Source organism: Zootoca vivipara, chromosome 6, assembly GCF_965207765.1.
Source record: "Zootoca vivipara chromosome 6, rZooViv2.hap1.1, whole genome shotgun sequence".
NCBI lineage: Eukaryota > Metazoa > Chordata > Lepidosauria > Squamata > Lacertidae > Zootoca > Zootoca vivipara.
The window spans coordinates 21,201,132-21,219,916 of record NC_142589.1 but is presented as its reverse complement, the minus strand read 5'-3'; the positions used below and the strand labels follow the sequence as shown (position 1 = coordinate 21,219,916).

Genomic DNA, 18,785 nt, shown 5'->3' with positions numbered 1-18,785 from the left:
CTTTATACTTTCCTGGGCAACCAGCAGGGAGCAACTGACAGCATCCTGACAGGCTAGTAGATATTGGTAACCTCATCCTCTGCAAATTTGTCTAACCTGAATCCCAAAAAGACAAAGGGGTATGTGTCCTGTGTTCTCTATTTACTAAGGGTGTAGCTGGGGGGGGGGCTGCTGCAGGGGTGACTGCTCCTGGTGTATTTTTCGGGGGGGGGGGGCTGCTGCTCACGCCGCCCTCTGTGAGCCAGCCCTGTGCTGCTTTGCAAAGCTGGGACTTGATCAGACCCCAGCCTCGCAAAGCGGCTGGGGGAGGGTGGTGTGAGGAGGATGCAACAGCTGTGCACCCTTCGAGCCCAGCCCCTCGAGGGCGAAGGTGGGAATGAAGGCTGCATGGCGTCGTTCTCATGACGGCCTCCCCAAGCTGCTTTGCAAGGGTCATTCCAGCCTCACAAAGCGGCTCAGGGCTGGTGATGCTGGGCTGGCATGCAGTGGGCTCCTTTCACCCTCTGCACCCCCCAGCACCATTAAAGCACGTTCTGCCACTGCTATTTACCAAAGGGCGTTGGGAAAGGCAGTCTTAATCTCCTAGCACCACAATCTGAATCATTCTGAGTCTCCCCTCCCCACGCCAGCTACAAGAAAGGAGATTCCAAATAAGACATCAGGAAGAACTTTCCGACAGGAAGAGCTGTTTGACAGTGGGATGGGATCCCACTAGAGGTGATGAACTGTCCTTCCTTGGTGGTTTTCAACCAGAGGTTGGAAGGCCATCTGTCATGGATGATCTAGCTGAGACTGCTGCATTGCAGGGGGTTAGACTGGATGGACCCTCGGAGCCCCTTCCAACTCTACAATTCTATGATTCTATAGGGTCCAACTATGGTCCAACTAGCTCAGTATTGTCCACACTGACCGGCAGAGACGCTCCCAGGTTTTAAGGGAGAGGTCAAATTTGGAGATGCCAGGGATTGAACTGGCAACTTTCTGTGCACAGAGTGGAGGAGGGACAGAACAGTCCATAGTTGAAAGCAGACTTGCACTCTGAGAAATTAAGGCAGAATGAATACAGATAAGCCTCTCCTTTATCAGATGACCCTACTAAGTAGCCCCTAGATCAGGGGTCAGCAAACCTTTTCAGCAGGGGGCTGTTCCACTGTCCCACAAACCTTTGGGGGGCTGGACTATATTTTGGGGGAAAAATATGAGTGAATTCTTATGCCCCACAAATAACCCAGAGATGCATTTTAAATAAAAGGACACATTCTACTCATGTAAAATCAGGCTGATTCCAGGACCTTCTGCGGGCCAGATTTAGAAGGTGATTGGGCTGGATCCGGCCCTCAGACCTTAGTTTGCCTAGCCATGCTCTACAGGCCTTGGAAACTGCCTCCTTACCACCGAGTTCCATTGCATTTCTCCTCTGCTCTCGCTTTCTCCTGCTTGCTAAACAGACTGTGCTTTTATCATGTTTGAGTCTAACGTCTTTTGATGGCATTTCTCCGCAACCTTTGGAAAGGTACCAGAAGAGAGGAACCAACATGTGGTATGTTGTGCAAGGGAGGCAGCTTGGAGTTTATATTTAGAGTCTCTCGGTGCCCAGCATGAACCGCTGGAAGTCGCTTTCCTCTGCAGGTAATTTGGATAGATGGGAGCAATCAGGACTGGAGGTTTAGCGTAGCTATGAAATGCCGCATCCACGCTGAGCTGCTAGTACATTAGCAGAGAGAACTTCCCCCTCTCTCCTTTTGCACCAGCAGGACTATGCAGAGCTCTGCATAAGAACACCAGAGTCCTTGCTGGATCAGAGCGTAAGGTCCACCCAGCCCACAGGTGCTTATGGGAAGCCCCTAATATGGGGGTCTCCAAGGGGGTGTCTCTGGGTACCATGATGCCCTTGAGGTCTTCCCAGGGCACTCACAGAGTTTCTGAGCTGCCCCACGAGATAGTGAAGGTAGTTAGCTTCGCAGCCCTTGAAAAGGACATAGAGTTGAAGGAAGAGGTCAACAGAGAAGCTCTCTTTCCCACTTCCTCCTTCAGCTCTGTGTGCTTTTCAAGGCTCAGATGAATTCTACTGGATCTGACCACATCAGGCAGGGATCTCTAAAAATACCTACCGGGGAGCCTGATTCCCTTCCTTTGCGAAACTTCCAACAGAGAATGAATAGCACCCCTCCCGGCCTTCCAGTTGTGCCAACAAAAAGATCCTCTGTGTATGTGTTTGAGGTCTGGAAGGTGTGTAAAAAAGGTTTATATGTTTGGAGACCAATTCTGCCCCCCCCGCATCCTCTGCAATTCTGGGCTGCATCTAGATAGCATCTAGATCAAGGGATCTAGCATCTAGATCAAGGGAAGTAATAGTACTACTGGATTCTGCTCTGGTCAGACCTCACCTGGAGTACTGTGTCCAGTTCTGGGCACCACAGTTCAAGAAGGATACTGACAAGCTGGAATGTGTCCAGAAGAGGGCAACCAAAATGGCCAAAGGCCTGGAAACGATGCCTTATGAGGAACGGCTTAGGGAGCTGGGTATGTTTAGCCTGGAGAAGAGAAGGTTAAGGGGTGATATGATAGCCATGTTCAAATATATAAAAGGATGTCATATAGAGGAGGGAGAGAGGTTGTTTTCTGCTGCTCCAGAGAAGTGGACACGGAGCAATGGATTCAAACTATAAGAAAGAAGATTCCACCTAAACATTAGGAAGAACTTCCTGACAGTAAGAGCTGTTCGACAGTGGAATTTGCTACCAAGGAGTGTGGTGGAGTCTCCTTCTTTGGAGGTCTTTAAGCAGAGGCTTGACAGGCATATGTCAGGAATGTTTTGATGGTGTTTCCTGCTTGGCAGGGGGTTGGACTGGATGGCCCTTGTGGTCTCTTCCAACTCTACGATTCTATGATTCTATGATTCTCTGTAATGTTTTCCGTGGTGAAGGGACAGGCTTCTCTCCACTGGTGAAAGAATCCCTTTTTGTGGGACATGGGAATAGGATGGGGGCGGGGCGGGAGAAGGTTGGCTCTGGGCTTTGGGGGACGACTGAGCTGTTTTCCCATTTTCTAGCACCTTTGCATGGTTCCCAGGCTGGATCAGCAACCTTTCATCCTGGCTGCGGCTTCCCATTCCCATTCTTTTGTTTTGCCTTCGCTGACCTTGCCCTCACTTGCCAACAGTCGGTCGCCCCCAGCCAAGTTTTGCTCTGAGTCGACCCACTGAAATTCGTGGACCTGAGCCAGCTGCGTCTGTTAATTTCAGTGGGCCTGCTCTGAGTAAGGATTAGAAACCGGCTGCCATTTAACAACCCTGAGGTCGCCCATGTGGGCTTTATTTCATGACATCACATTAGAGGAGCATCAGTACATTATTGTGGTCGAGGGTGCGTGGAATCTGCAACACAGCCAAAGGGATGAAACAGGGCCCATATGGGGCTGAGGGCCCAAACGTTACAGAACAGAAAATTACAGAACTGTAGAGTGGGAGGGAACAAGACATGTGCTGCTCAAAGCTCACAAATGAGGCGAGTAGCTTGGGCTTAGAGAGGAGGGCCAACAGAGAGAATGATGCACACTTCATGTCATGACAATGTACAGAAGGGAAGCCCAGGTCTTACCTTGGAGGGCTTCTTTGGCTCTAGCGAGCTCCTGTTCTTTCTGCGCCAGCTGGACCTTGAGCTCGGTGGCCGAGAGGATCTCCGTCGACTTGCCGCCGTGGGTCTCCTCCAGGTCTTTTGTTAGCATTTCCTTCATCTGCCGGAGCAAGTGAACCTCCTCTTGAAGCTGGGAGACCTCTTCCCGGAGAAGCACTGCGAGGAAAGAGGAACACAATGTCAGGAAGTGAGGGGCTGGCCTTCTCCTTCGGCTCAGGAAGATCTCCGGGGGAATCTTGAGGGTTAGCATCGCAGGATCCCAAGTGCCGTTTCAGTTCTGCCGTTGCTGTTTTAAGGAACCACCGCCAACAGCACCAGCTCTGTGGTGTAATATAAAACACTGCAGGGATGAGGAAACCTGTGGACTTCGAGATGCTGCTGGGACTACAAATCCCATAGGCCATGCCCATGGGATTTGGAGCTCTACAATGTCTGTGAGAGCATTAGGGTTCCCATCTGTGGAGCAGTGGTTAGAACAGTGCTTCCTAAACTTGGGTCTCCAGCTGTTTTTGGACTACAATTCCCATCATCCCTGACCACTGGTCTCGGTAGCTAGGGATGATGGGAGTTGTAGTCCCAAAACAGCTGGAGATCCAAGTTTGGAAAACACTGGGTTAGCGTGTCAGACTAGGGCCAGGGGAACCTGGGTTCAAATCCCTACTCTGGGTGACCTTGAGCCAGTCACAAACTCCCAGCCTGACACAAGGTTGTTGTGAAGGGGAAATGGAGGGAACGGGATTAAAAATAAAACTGCCAAACTTTATACAGTTCCATTGTGGAACCGCACTTGGGGTGCATTCTGTACAGTTCTGGTTGCTGCATCCTCCAAAGGATATTGTCCAGGACAGGGCAAGAAATATTACCAAGGTGTGCAGCTGGGATGGGCAGAGAGAATGGATTTGATCTCCCCTCCCCCTGAACAGGTTAGCACAACCACCTTCAATCTGAATGAATGAACAGCCCCTCAACACCACAGTGGGGCTGATATACTTTTATTATTTATGTATTTTAAAGCTGCGCTTCAGCTGAAAAAAGTCTCCCATCTCCCAGCTTACATAGGAGCAAACTCCTGGGGGCTGAGGTCCATCCCCCCCCTCCAATAAAATATTTGAGGGGGGCTGCCCCCCACAAGTTGATGGGCATTGCCATTCATATGGTGTGCATGCGCTACACCATGTGATCACATCTGCAGGGCGGAGCTTACCTGCCTCCCCCCATTTTATTCAAGTTGACAGCCTTGGCAGCCTCCATAAGTTGGTTTCAGAAACACAACACAGAAGGAAAGGAAGTTGGGAAGTAAGAGGTCTGCAAAACATGGGCAGTAACTTTCTGCTGCGGGCAGGTCATTGGGTTGTGGCCTGAGCCACAATCTTCCTCCCTGCCAAACCTGTCTCTCTCCCCCCCCCCATTCTAAACCCTTTATTCTAAGTTTTTCACTACGTTCTTTGGCAACAAGACAGCGGGAGGGCACGGTTTTGGGAACAACAGCCTGCCCTTCCCAACAGGGACACAAAAGAATGAATAGAACCTGGGCGATGCAAAAACAAGGCAATTCAGAAGCAAAATGGAGAGGGGCGGGGGAAAGGGTGGTTGCTTTGAGCAGGGTTAATATTATGTTTTTTAAAGCCAAGCCACATAACCTTAATACATGTGAGAGCTGGGCAGAGGGAGGGTGGCTGGGAAGTTCTTTGGCTCTGGGGAAAAAGGGAGAGCCACACAAAAGGTTTCATCTTAAAAAAAAAAATTTTTTTGCAAGCCTGATCTGGAACTAAAGGACCTTGGTAGGCAGGCAGAAAGAACAGAAGATTCTTTCTGTGTGCTTCCTTCTCCAGCTGGCACGGGAAACAGAGGACACCTGGTCAAATGCGCAAGGTGCTGGATATTCTGGCGACAAACACCAGCATCTCCCCAGGGAAATATTTCTGGTCACCTCGACTCAAAAAGGATGTCATAGGCTGGGGAAAGTTTCAATAAAATGCAGCAAAGTTAGCAAGGGGATGGGGCAACTCCCCTGTGGGGAAATGTCTGGGACTTTTTAGTTTAGAGAAAAGGCAGGTAAATGGGGGAAATGATGGAAGTTTATAACACTATACAGGCCATGGAGAAAGCAGACAGAGAAAAGCTTTTCTCTCTCATAAGATTAGAACAGTAAGCTGTAGCTGTTGATGGGCAGCTATATAAATTTAATGCATGGTAACAATAACCACCACTACCAAAGCGATACTGTTGTTGCTGAACATTTAATTCAATATACCCCTTACTATTGCCATCATTTTCCTAATTTTCGTTTTGCTCTCACCAGCCCTTTCCCTCACTTGCCCTCACTGCCGATTGTGGGCCGTGAAGGCACAGAAGGAAAGTAAGCTTGGTGGCATGAAGTACAGTAGGCATAGGCAAACTCGGCCCACCAGATGTTTTGGGACTACAACTCCCATCATCCCTAGCTAACAGAACCAGTGGTCAGGGATGATGGGAATTGTAGTCCGAAACCAGCTGGAGGGCCGAGTTTGCCTATGCCTGAAGTACAGCATCAAAACACTGTGCATATATTCACAATGAATATATTATATTTAACTACAGGTATGCAATTGTGTTTACAGTATATATATATCCCTGAAATATGCTCACACGAAACGAGGAGTGCAGTTTTAGCTCAGCCCTCGCCCAACACAGCATGCGGCATCCAGCATTTCCCGCCAAGGCAAGAGAGAGCACTGTTTTTTCAGGAGGAGGAGAAAGAAAAGGCCTACATTCTCCCCCAGGGACTTCCTGACATGCATCCCGCCCTCGTTCCAACCCGCATTCCACTTGGCAAGCTCCACCAACCTTCCCAAACTGCAAGTGCGAGCCAAGAATTTGCTGAGGAAATGACTCCCCGCTTGTCAGCCAAGATACAGAACTCCCTTTTATCATGTGCAATAACCAGCAGAACATCACAACACCCCCCCCCTGCGCCAACCACCACGGGCCACGGGCTAGAATTTCATGAAACATCCACAGGCTCACATTTGCTCCACATCAACAAAGGCGGGGCTGGGGAAATGGTCCTCGAGATGCTGTTGAATTCTGAACTCCCATCAGCTCCAGCCAACATAGCCAATGCTGGGAGTTGTTATAGTCCGGGATGGCAGGGGTTACTAATTCTGCAGCAGGGTCCCGCTCTCCAGCACTCTGGAGCTGCCCAATCAGCATGAAGGAGATTTTAAGCCACTGAGAAGCAGTCTTCTCATCCTTTGTGCTGGTTGGAGCCAATCAGGGTGAAAGGAGGCGGGTCAGCCACAGAGGATTGGCTCCTAGGGTCACTCTGGAGAAGGTGTGTGGGTGGAACACTGAGGAGGAGGAGTTCTTTGCTATTATTATTAGCTCTTATTGATTTAATTTGTATACCACCCTTCATCCGAAGATGCCAGGGCTGATCACAATATAGAAATGCAAAACTGTAACACAAAATACATAATAAAACAAAAACAAACCAAGGCTGCAGGTTCGATCCCCATAAGGGGCAGCTGCATTGCAGGGGGTTGGACTAGATGCCTCTTGGGGTCCCTCCCAACTCTATGATTCCAAGGAATGGGGATCTGCAGCTAAAGGCTTGGTGGCAAGGAACTGCCAGCCAGCCTACTGATGCACTTGGCACCCCCAACAATCTTCTTCTTTGCCGATCCCTCGTAGCTGAGTAAGATTGTCTTCCATAAACACGGTTTTAACAATGAGTCCGTAAGTGACTGTGGAGGCCAATTGTGGATCCACACATCCTTCCACAGTGTGGACATTGGTTTCCGGGCGGGAGTTGACCCGGTGTGGATTTGCCAAGCGTGCCTTCCTCTTAGCACGTTTCTCCCTTGCGTACTGAGTTCGAGTGTCTTCAAAGCCCATGACACCTTTGGTAAAGGCTGTTCTCCAACTGGAGCGCTCGCAGGCCAGTGTTTCCCAGTTGTCAGTGTTTATACTACATTTTTTTTAGATTTGCCTTGAGACAGTCTTTAAACCTCTTTTGTTGACCACCAGCATTACGCTTTCCATTTTTAAGTTCGGAATAGAGTAGTTGCTTTGGAAGACGATCATCAGGCATCTGCACAACATGATTTTACACATCACTTGGGAAGACAGGCGAACTACCGTAATATCAGTGTACAGTACTGGAAGAAGCAAAGATCACCAGTGTTGAAGCAATGATTCTTCAACATCAATGTCGTTGGACTGGTCATGCCCAACAAGGACCATTAGTGGTTTTGCCTGTCTGAATAGCACTTTTGAACTGTGATAATAACAGTTGCCTGCCGAGGAGACCCATAGGTACTGGTTTAAAGGAAGAGCAGGATCTAGTGGATAATATTAAAACCACCTTGCTGCTTCATGTTCCCAGGCTCCCCTGTGTGAGCATCTCCCCCTGCCTACCTGCATCTGTCTCCTCCTCCTCCTCCTCACCTCCCTCCCACCCTTGGCATTAAGTTGGTTTTATCCCAGAAAAATCCTGGGCTTCCACTTCCCTTGAAGCGATCAACATTTAATGACTGGCCCTTCCCCGTCCAAAGTTGGAGTGTTTGTGAAGATCCCAGGATATCACCACACAGACATGGCAAGGTGTGTTTACCAGTGGGGAAGCAGCAGCTGGCTATCTCTTTAAGCTACTTAACAATGAAAGGCTGTGGGAGCACAAGTAATTTAGTCATACAGGAGACAAGGGAATGTGGGGCAGACACTGCTTAGGGTCAGGAAAGGGGATGGTCAGCATTACTTCCAGGTTGTCTACCCTGCAAACATGTGATGCAACAAAAGTGGGAAAACCAAGCGCTTAAAACTTCAAGGCTAAAATCGGACACCTGCCTGTTTTCCACTGCATCAGAGGGTTGTTTCCAAAATTAGTCTTACTCAGAGCACTGAAATTAATTTTAATGGGTCTACTCTGGGTAAAGCATAGTTGGCTACAACCCAGAATGTGGCCCCTGGCAATCGGTTCAAAGGCAGGTGCGTTTTTTTCCTGGCTATGCCTTCGAGAGGATGGCAGTGCAGGGTGGGTCCCCCTCTCCTGGCTCAGAGTGCCACTTTGGCACAGCTTTGCTTAGCATGTTTTCCCTGGCTGTAATTAGACAGTGGCGAGATTAAAGGATCTGCTTTCATTTGATGCTGAGGGGGAGGCCAGGTCGGAAGATGGATTAGAGATTTCATTTCTTCCAGTTTGCTGTTCTCTCTCTCTCGCTTTTTATTATTATGATTCCAAGTCCTCAAGGGGGTTTATATGGATGAGTTCTTAAAAGCCAAAGGGGACTCCACACCTGCTTAATAGGCACGTAAATCCCATTGATTTCAGAAGGTGCCTGAACAGTACCTAGAACTGCCAGTTGGAAGCAAGAGAATGGCGATATGTGCTTTGATTCTAGGATATTTCAGGCTTTGCTGGTGGTGGTAATGCAGATCTCCAGGCCTCTCTATTTGGTCCTGGGAACTCTCTGCAGCCACAACCCTTTTCACCAGGCCTGCTTTGCACCTTCCTTGTGCCTTTTTGCCAGTGGGAAGTGCACCCCACTCCTGGGGGAGAGTCCCAGGGGCCACAGAGAGAGGACTGGGGGCCATATTTTGACTCACAGCGTGTGTTTCCCCTATCGTAGCTTACTAGTTCTAGAAAACAACTCTCCGGTGCTTTGAAACCTCATGATTTCAAAACCTGTTTTGGCCACCCTACCCCTCTTTTTTTTGGGGGGGGGGAGCTGCGGAAATGCTGGGCCTGATTCACAAAGAAGGTCTCCTGCAGAAGCTACGGCGAGAGGAACGATAGTTGAGAAAGTACCCCACGGCGAGGATACTTCCACCCTAGCATTTTGGCACTGGATCCATCGCCTCTCCCAGTTCCCTCAGGCGGCATCTGTTAGACGGCATTCTCTGTGGCTTAAGAGTAAACCACATTGGTTACCCAAAAGCTTTCAACAGAGGGCATTACGATGTCAAGATATGGTGGAGTTCCCGTCACAGCAAATAACTTAGGCTGTTAAGGCTGAGCCGAGTGGTTTTGAGGGAACTTCTTTGAGCTGAAAGCCTGTTTGTCCTCCCTGACCTATATGCTGCCAGCTATTTGTCATCCTGGGGGCAGATGTGCTTTTTACCTGTTCATTCTGAGCACCGGAAGGAGGGCAGGAAGCAAGGCTGAGTTGGTGACAACACAACCCAGCCAAAGAGGTAGGGCTTGCCAGGTGATATCTGACGTCAAATCAAGAGTGAGGGTGGTGGCTCCTGCCCTCCCTTTGGTGACTCCCTTTGGTGGGTGGGTGTGGGGTGTGGGGTACCCAGCACCACAAGTAAGCTCTAGCAAGTGGGGCAAACCTCAAAGGGCAACCGCGAAACCTCCCAAATTCTTCCCAGTGCTGCATCCTGGAAACAGAGTGTCAATCTGTGGGTCACCATTTATAATTGCATCCTTAGGCTCAATTCCCCCCCCCCAAAGTGAGGGATGATGATTAAGGACTCAGCTATATTTGTGTTTTTTTAAAAAAGTGTTTTAAATGGGTTATATAACACTGTGACACCATATGGCACTGTAGAGTTCTGCCCTGTCTTTGGGCAATGTGATTTCCCTTCATGAGGTTTAGAACACGCTTTCCTGAGACTTTTTGTTTTTATGTGTCCAGATCCAGCATAAGTTATTCTAATATTACTGTACAGTGGTACCTCTACTTACGAATGTTTCTACTTACGAATGGAGCTCCGTCCGCCATCTTGGATGTGGTTTAGATAGGATTTTTTCTACTTACGAATTTTTAGATAGGGTTGCTTCGACTTACAATTTTTTTCTCCCAATGCATTCCTATGGGATTTGACTTACAATTTTTTTCGATTTACGAATGTGCGTTCGGAACGCATTAAATTCGTAAGTAGAGGTACCGCTGTATATTCCTGCGTATAAGACTACTTTTTAACCAAGGAAAATCTTCTCAAAAGCCGGGGGTTGTCTTATACGCTGGGTCGTATTTCTTATACGGTGAGTATATGCCAAACGCTATATTTTAACTGGAAAAGTTAGGGGTTGTCTTATACGCCTAGTCGTCTTATATGCCGGAATATACGGGACTTAAGTTTGTAGCCAACTCTTCCTCTCAGGAGTTCAGGTGTACCTAGTTCTCGCCACCACCACATCCTTACTAAAACCCTGTGAGGTAGATCAGAAAAAGAAGAAGAAGAAGAAGAAGAAGAAGAAGAAGAAGAAGAAGAAGAAGAAGAAGAAGAAGAAGAAGAGGAGGAGGAGGAGGAGGAGGAGTAGTAGTTTGGATTTGATATCCTGCTTTATCAGTACCCGAAGGAGTCTCAAAGCGGCTAACAATCTCCTTTCCCTTCCTCCCCCACAACAGACACCCTGTGAGGTGAGTGGGGCTGAGAGACTTCAGAGAAGTGTGAGTAGCCCAAGGTCACCCAGCAGCTGCATGTGGAGGAGCGGAGACGCGAACCCGGTTCCCCAGATTACGAGTCTACCGCTCTTAACCACTACACCACACTGGCTCTCAGATCAGCTGAAACACGGGATTGAGCCTCTCTGCCTGAGATAATCTGACCATTCACCATTTTACAACACTGGCTCATGTAGGGCTCACTTCCAAAGTTAGAATCTTTAAAAAAACACGACAATGTATTATTATTTTTTAACAAAACCACTGCTCCCTGTGCACACAAACCCAGCATGTTTGCTATAAATCCACACACTTGCATGTTATTAATTGCTGCCCAGAGCCCCAACACCCCCCTTCCCCTAATATACAGGTGAAGCTCGGAAAATTAGAATACTGTTGAAAAGTGCATTTATTTCAGTAATGCAACTTCAAAGGTGAAACCAATATATGAGATAGACGCATGACATGCAAAGCAAGATATGTCAAGCCTTTATTTGTTGTACCGTGTTTCTCATATTTTAAGGCATCCCTACAAAATAAGGCATGGCAGGATTTTCCTGAGGTGGAAAAATATAAGGCATACCTCGGAAATAAGCCGTACCGGGTGGTGGAAGAAGGTCTGTGGCAAAGAAGGGTTGCTGCTGCCGCGTTAACCCCCGAGACCTGGCTGCAGCCTCAGCGCGCAGCGCGTGCAGCCCCAGAACCTGGCTGTAGCCTTTGCGCACCGCGCGCGGACACCCGGGACCTAGCTGTAGCCTCAGCGCGCAGCCCCAGGACCCGGCTGTAGCCTCAGCGCGCAGCCCCAGGACCCGGCTGCAGCCTTTGCGCGCGGACACCTGGGACCCGGCTGCAGCCTCAGCGCGCAGCACGCGCAGCCCCAAAACCCGGCTGCAGCCTTTGCCTGCCGCGCACGCAGCCCCAGGACCCGGCTGCAGCCTCTGCCTGCTGCGTGCGCAGCCCCAGGACCCGGCTGCAGCCTTTGCCTGCCGCGCGCGCAGCCCCAGGACCCGGCTGCAGCCTCTGCCTGCCGCGCGCGCAGCCCCAGGATCCGGCTGCAGCCTCTGCCTGCCGTGCGCGCAGCCCCAGGATCCGGCTGCAGCCTCTGCCTGCCGCGCGCGCAGCCCCAGGATCCGGCTGCAGCCTCTGCCTGCCGCGCGCGCAGCCCCAGAATCCGGCTGCAGCTTCTGCCTTCCGCGCGCACAGCCCCAGGACCCGGCTGCAGCCTCTGCCTGCCGCGCGCGAAGACCCGGTGGGAGCAGGTCTGTGGTCTATACAGATACCGGTACCGGTACTTAATTAAAAAATAAGACATCCCTTGAAAATAAGCCATGCTGTGTTTTTTTCAGGAAAAAATTAATATAAGACATGACTTATAATATGAGAAACACGGTAATTGTAATTATTTGTCGTTAGGCGGGTCAATTATAAATGGAATGTAATTGATGAAATGTAATAGCGATGTTTATTTTTGTAACTATTTGTTTTATTACTGTGGAATTTCCAAAAGAAAGCATTTGTAAAAATTAAAAGATGAATAAAAAAATAATAAGTTGCATTACTGAAATAAATGCACTTTTTGACGATATTCTAATTTTCCAAGTTTTACCTGTACATGAATTTGATTTGAAACAAGTGACACAGCTCTAGAGAATGAACAGTAGCTGCATTTTAAAGAATGCAGCATGGCCCAGCTTTCAGGCTCACAGGGCGGAGTGAAATGCCCCGTGGCTGCAAGTGATTGTGGACTTAAAAGAATGAGAAATTAAAGGGTTGTGGAATACAAGAACTCTGGCGCTAAAATTAGATTTTTCACTTCCCCTGGCTAAAGTATTCCCCAGGACCACATGCTAGAAGCTGAGCAGGAAGGCATTTGCTCTGCAGAAAATCCACACGGCCTTTCCCTGGCATTAACCCTGTAATTATGGCTGTCAATTGTGCGCAGACGTCTCTTTCAGCACTGAAAAACCCATTTCAAAAACCTAGGCCACAATTCTACACCTGAGCAAGGGGATGGCAAACGAAATACTTCAAATGAAGAAATGTAACTGAGCACAGGCAAGCTACATCACTAAAGAATTTGCCTCCAAACTCAGTCCTACAAATGGTACAAATTTGCACATGTCTTTTGTGTTTGTCTCACTTCATGCATGCATTTCCCTGTAATGCGCTCAAATGTTTGTACACGATTCTCATGAACAGTAGCATTATTGTGGGCGCTTCCTCTCTTAACATGCAATTTTTTTTGTAGTATGCAGGTTGCCACTGGAGAACTGCATTGCAAAATTCAGAAAAGTGTGAATTTCAAAGGATATAAGCTGGCACCCCATCAGTACAACATGGCTTTGCATGCTCTGGACCAGGGGGGTACTTTGAGTTTGCCATTTTTTCAAAATTATTTACAAAAGCACACATTCTGCATCATACCACCCCCCCCCCCAAGCAAATGAGCATTACAAGAGAACCCACAGGTGTTTGTGGGATTACAAAGACTTTCTTTCCCCTGAAATTTACTTAGGTATTTTTATATACCGTACTTTTCCATGTATAAGACTAGGTGTTTTTTAACTAAAAAATAATGTTAAAGGGGGGGTAGTCTTATATATGGGGGCAATCTCCCCCCATTTTCTTAATTTTGAGTCCCCCCAAATATACCCAGGGGCGTGTGTTATGCACGGAAAAATTCTCTCTCTCTCTCTCTTGGTCCTTTTTAAAAAAAAAACTGCAAGCAATCTCCATTCTCAATGTTCTGTTTTCCCCGCTGTAATCAATGGCTGAAGCCACGGTGCTCTAAGAGTGCAGATCTTACCCCTGCTTCTATCGGATTGAGAAAGGTGGGACAATCAGCTGGAGGAAATCACAATTAGGGTTTTAACTTCAGAAATCCTATAAGGAGGGCCTGGAGGTGGAAGTCCTCTGCTGCTTGCGGCTACCAGCACTTGGAATTCAGAGGAATACTTAACACAACTAACCCATTCCCTTGGTTCTGCACCTTATTGGTTACGTAGGTGGAACTCTTTTTCCGAAACGCCCATTGAAGCCTTATGAAATACTCCGCAGGAATGAAAGAGTTTGCAACAAAGGAACGGGCTCTCTAATTCGTGAAAAATTAACGAAGCAAGATGACACCTCAGATTTCATCCCTACTAGGTAATTCTAGACCCTGGATTTAATGACCCGCCCCTCCTATATGTATTACGGTACTTTAATTTTGGCAAGTGTCAGAGCATGTACTATGCGTGCACAAGATCTCATATTCATTCCTGGACATATCTAGGTAGGGTTTGGAGAGACTCTTGCCTGAAACTCTGGAGAGCCACTGCAAGTCAGTGAGGGAACAATGAGTTAGATCAGGGCTTCCCAAACTTGGGTCCCCAGCTGTTTTTGGACCACAACTCCCCATCACCCCTAGCTTGAAGGAGCAGTGGTCAGGGATGATGGGAACTGTAGTCCAAATAAACCCAAGTTTGGGAAACACTGAGCTAGATGAACCAAAGGCCTGACTTTGCAGAAGACACTTTCCTATGTTCCCTACTGCAAAAGAGACATTTATCTTCTCCCTCCTGCCCAAGTTCACGCGCCACAACCTGACACGTTAAGAGGAAAACAGCACACCAAACTCAGTGCCGGATTTAAGTATAAGCTAAACAAGCTATTGTTTAGCTTATACTTAAAAAAGCTATGGGAAAACCATAGCTTTAACTATACGGATCTTTGTCAGCAAGGTAATGTCTCTGCTTTTTAAGACATTTGTCTTAAAAAGCAGAGACATTACCTTGCTGACAAAGATCCGTATAGTTAAAGCTATGGTTTTCCCAGTAGTGATGTATGGAAGTGAGAGCTGGACCATAAAGAAGGCTGATTGCTGAAGAATTGATGTTTTTGAATTTTGGTGCTGGAGGAGACTCTTGAGAGTCCCATGGACTGCAAGAAGATCAAACCTATCCATTCTGAAGGAAACCAGCCCCGAGTGCTCACTGGAAGGACAGATCCTGAAGCTGAGGGTCCAATACTTTGGCCACCTCATGAGAAGAGAAGACTCCCTGGAAAAGACCCTGATGTTGGGAAAGATTGAGAGCACTAGGAGAAGGGGATGACAGAGGATGAGATGGCTGGACAGTGTTCTCGAAGCCACCAACATGAGCCTGACCAAACTGCGGGAGGCAGTGGAAGACAGGAGTGCCAGGCGTGCTCTGGTCCATGGGGTCACGAAGAGTCAGACACGACTAAACGACTAAACAACAACAACAACAACAACAACAACAACAACAAACAAGCTATAGCTTAGGGCCCCACTCTCTTGCCCCCCCCCAAAGGAAAAAACCACCTGGATGTACATTTCCAAAATATAAGATAAAAAACAAATAAAACCTACATACAGCAACAGTGTTTTGTGTTGTGTAGGCTCCTATGATGTAAGTAATGGGCACTGCCTGCAAGCCTGCTCCCTAAAATATCACTGGTCTGCTCATTTCTATATATACATAGCTGCCAAGTTTTCCCTTTTCTCGTGAGGAAGCCTATTCAGCATAAGGGAAAATCCCTTAAAAAAAGGGATAACTTGGCAGCTATGTATATAGGATGCCTACATTCTGCATGATAAAATACATATTTTGTTATGTGCGAATGGCTTTAGATACCTATTAGGTCCATAAATTACCATATAGCATACAGTATATTCAACACAAAAAACAGTGACAATTTGTTGTTGACAAAGGACAGCTGGACGTATAAATGGCCCCATTACCTTCAGTAGCTTAGGGCCTCATCAAACCTAAATCTGGCCCTGACCAAACTTGTTGAAAAATGGCAACTCTGCCTGGCAGCAGCTGTCCAGGGTTCCAGCTTGTCAACATCCTTCTTAAATTGTGGCGCCCAGAACGGGACACACTACTCCAGGTGTGGTCTGACCAAGGAAGAATAGAGTGGTACTATCACTTCCCTTGATCTGGACACTGTGCTTCTGTTGATTCAGCCTAGTATAGCATTAGCTTCTTTCTCTTTCTTTCTTTCTTTCTTTCTTTCTTTCTTTCTTTCTTTCTTTCTTTCTTTCTTTCTTTCTTTTGCAGCTGCATCACTGTTAAGCTTGGGATCTACTAAGACCCCTAGATCCTTTTCACATGTACTACTGGCAAGCCAGGTTCCCCCACCTCGGATCTCTATGGGATGTACTTCTGAGAAAACACACAGAGGGATTGGGCTGCCATTCCAACTGAGTGATCGATCTGGACTAAAGATGCCCATCCCAAGGCCTGGGTCCTAATCCCCTTTAAAATAAAACAAATTTCTATAAACATTTGTCAGTCCTCCTTTCTCATGCATAACATAAACTTGGGGCCCTTTTAAGATTTTTTTAAAAAAAGTTTTCAGAAAATAAGGACTGTTGGGTTACTCGAGCTTTTTCAAGGCTGCTTCTATTTTTGTCTTTTTAACAGCCACAGAGATTTGATCACCTCTTTGAAGTTCTGTGGACCAAAGACTGAAAACTGAACGGATTAAATTTTAACAAGATGTAAGCACAAACAGACCTTCCCGGCCTGCATTTCAGCCAAAAATTACAAGCCTGGAAGCCAGAAAGATGTTCACTGCACAGAGGCGGATCTATAGGTATGTGCAGAATTAGGCCCCTCTGCGGCCAAAGTTCCCCCCGAAGTTATTAGTTTACATTGTTAACTGAGAGGATCTCTATAAAACATGATTACAAATAATGAATTGCCATGGCTGAATTCTAATATTTCATTTTGCTGCATTCTTTGCATTCTTCATTTCCCTTGTTCCCCATTTAAAAGGCTTGTTTCCCTTGTTCCCCATTTCCCTTGTTCCCCATTTAAAAGGCTGGTCCCTTAGGGTGGGAATCACCAACCCAGCACCTGAGAAGGTCTCCACTGGCCTCTGAACAGGAGTGCGAGAGCCTGAGCTTTCAGAGCTTTTTGAAGCAAGTCTTCTAAACAGAAATGCTTTGATTGCTGCACTGCAGGGCTTTAGGCTAGATGACCCATTGAGTCCCTTCCAACTTTACAATTCTATGCTTCTATCATGCACAGGTCCCCTTCTATGCAATTTCTGTTAAACAAACCAGCCTGGCTGCTCCCACCTGTCATTGGCTGTCCCTAGCCAATGAGTGAAGTCAGAGATGTGATGGAAAAGTTGCCACCTCTTGGGGTTTTGCGGAAGGGGTGGCAGAGCACATCCTTTGTGTGCAGAAGTTCCCAAGTTCAATCCCAGGCATCTCCAGGTAGGGCTGGGGAAGAGTCAGTGTCTGAAATCCTAGAGAGATGCTGCCAACCAGTGTAGGCAGTGCTGGGCTAGATGGACCAAGAGGCTGACTCAGTAGAAGGCGGCCTCCTGACAATATACAATTCACTTCGTCTGTTCCTTCCCAGGTGACTGACTACATACATCACCTTTCATTCACCCGAAAGCCCAGAGGAAGCGGAAGATTTTAGCTTTGGCTGAAAACGTCATTAAATGTCAGTTCCAGACGCACCTTCATGGGGAAGGGTATTTCGCAGCCAGGGTGCCACCACCAAGAAGGTTCTGTTCCGAGTTCCAGCCACACCCTGCTGTCCCATCCCCTGCCCCCTGATGCAACCATCTCACATCCCCCTAATGGTAGAGGCAGACCATGATGCTTTGCCACTGTAGGCAAAATGGAGCTCGAGAAATAAACAGTAAATTGCAAGAACTCGGGCCAGGAGGAAGATGAATTTCAAGTAAGTCTTCAAAAGGTTTTATTTATGTAATGATAAGATGAATTCAAATAGGAATCAATTCCAGAATGATAGTGAGGCAAATAAAAATAAATTCCAGTGAAATAATCCCAGGACAAGGTCCTGTTTCGACAATTCTTCATCAGCTGGAATGTCGAAAAATTGAACATTAGAAATAAACCTTAGAGTAATTATCCTTATAACAAAAATACGTTCTGATTTCTAAACACAAAGTTTTATCGTCTGTAAAAGACAGAGATAACTATGTTTTAAATGAACATCGAAGGTGTATCTAAGAATAACCACCCTTACACCAAAATTACATTCTGTTTTCTAAATACAAAGTTAAATCGCTTATAATAGACAGAGGTAGCTTGTCTATGTTTTAAATGATAAAACATCTTAAAGTAATTGTCCTTACACCAAAAATACATGTTGTTTTTCTAACTACAAAGTCGTATCGCTTATAATAGACAGAGGTAGCTTACCAATGTTTTAATGGTCAGATTGTACCAAGTATGTTTGCCTTGCTAGCTCAGACTGTGTGCAGCATTTAAATAAAACATAAGGTGTGTGTTGCTTCTTCCCCTCCTTATTCAATCCCCACAAAGACCCTGAGAGGTGGGTTAGGCTGAGATTGAGTGACTGGTCCAACGTGACACCCAGTGAGCTTCATGGCCAAGTGGAGATTCAAACCCTGCTTTCCCAGGTCCAAGACTGACACTCTAAACACTGCGCCACTGCTGGCTCTCTAAAATAGGAAGCAGGGGCATAGCATTGCAGTGCCAGAGGGCCCTTGGCCCAGGCACAGATATTTGAGGCAGCAGGAAGCAGGCAACCCCCACAGGCACCCCTAGTGCAGCTTGGGCCGATGCCCTTCTCCTGGCATCGGAGGAAGCAATGCTCATGGTGAGGAGCACCGGAGTGGAGATGCCTGGTTCGTGCCCACCAAGTACCATGTCGGCTGGTCGGGCTCTCCTTTGCATGGGCAGGCAGGCAGTGCAGCTCCAACATGCGGTGGAATTGTTTTGGTGGTGTCAACAGTGAGGGCTGAGGTGCCATGGCAG

General features: G+C 47.4%; 1 protein-coding gene across 2 annotated transcripts in view; it reads right to left on the bottom strand.

Moving 5' to 3' along the window:
* Window positions 1-18,785, bottom strand: part of KAZN (kazrin, periplakin interacting protein) — a 250,222-nt gene that overhangs the window by 37,238 nt on the left and 194,199 nt on the right. For both annotated transcript variants that reach the window (XM_035120457.3, XM_088671740.1), the window contains one exon: window positions 3,600-3,791. In XM_035120457.3, the coding sequence (XP_034976348.1) occupies window positions 3,600-3,791 (192 nt within the window). The remainder of the gene's footprint in view (window positions 1-3,599; window positions 3,792-18,785) is intronic.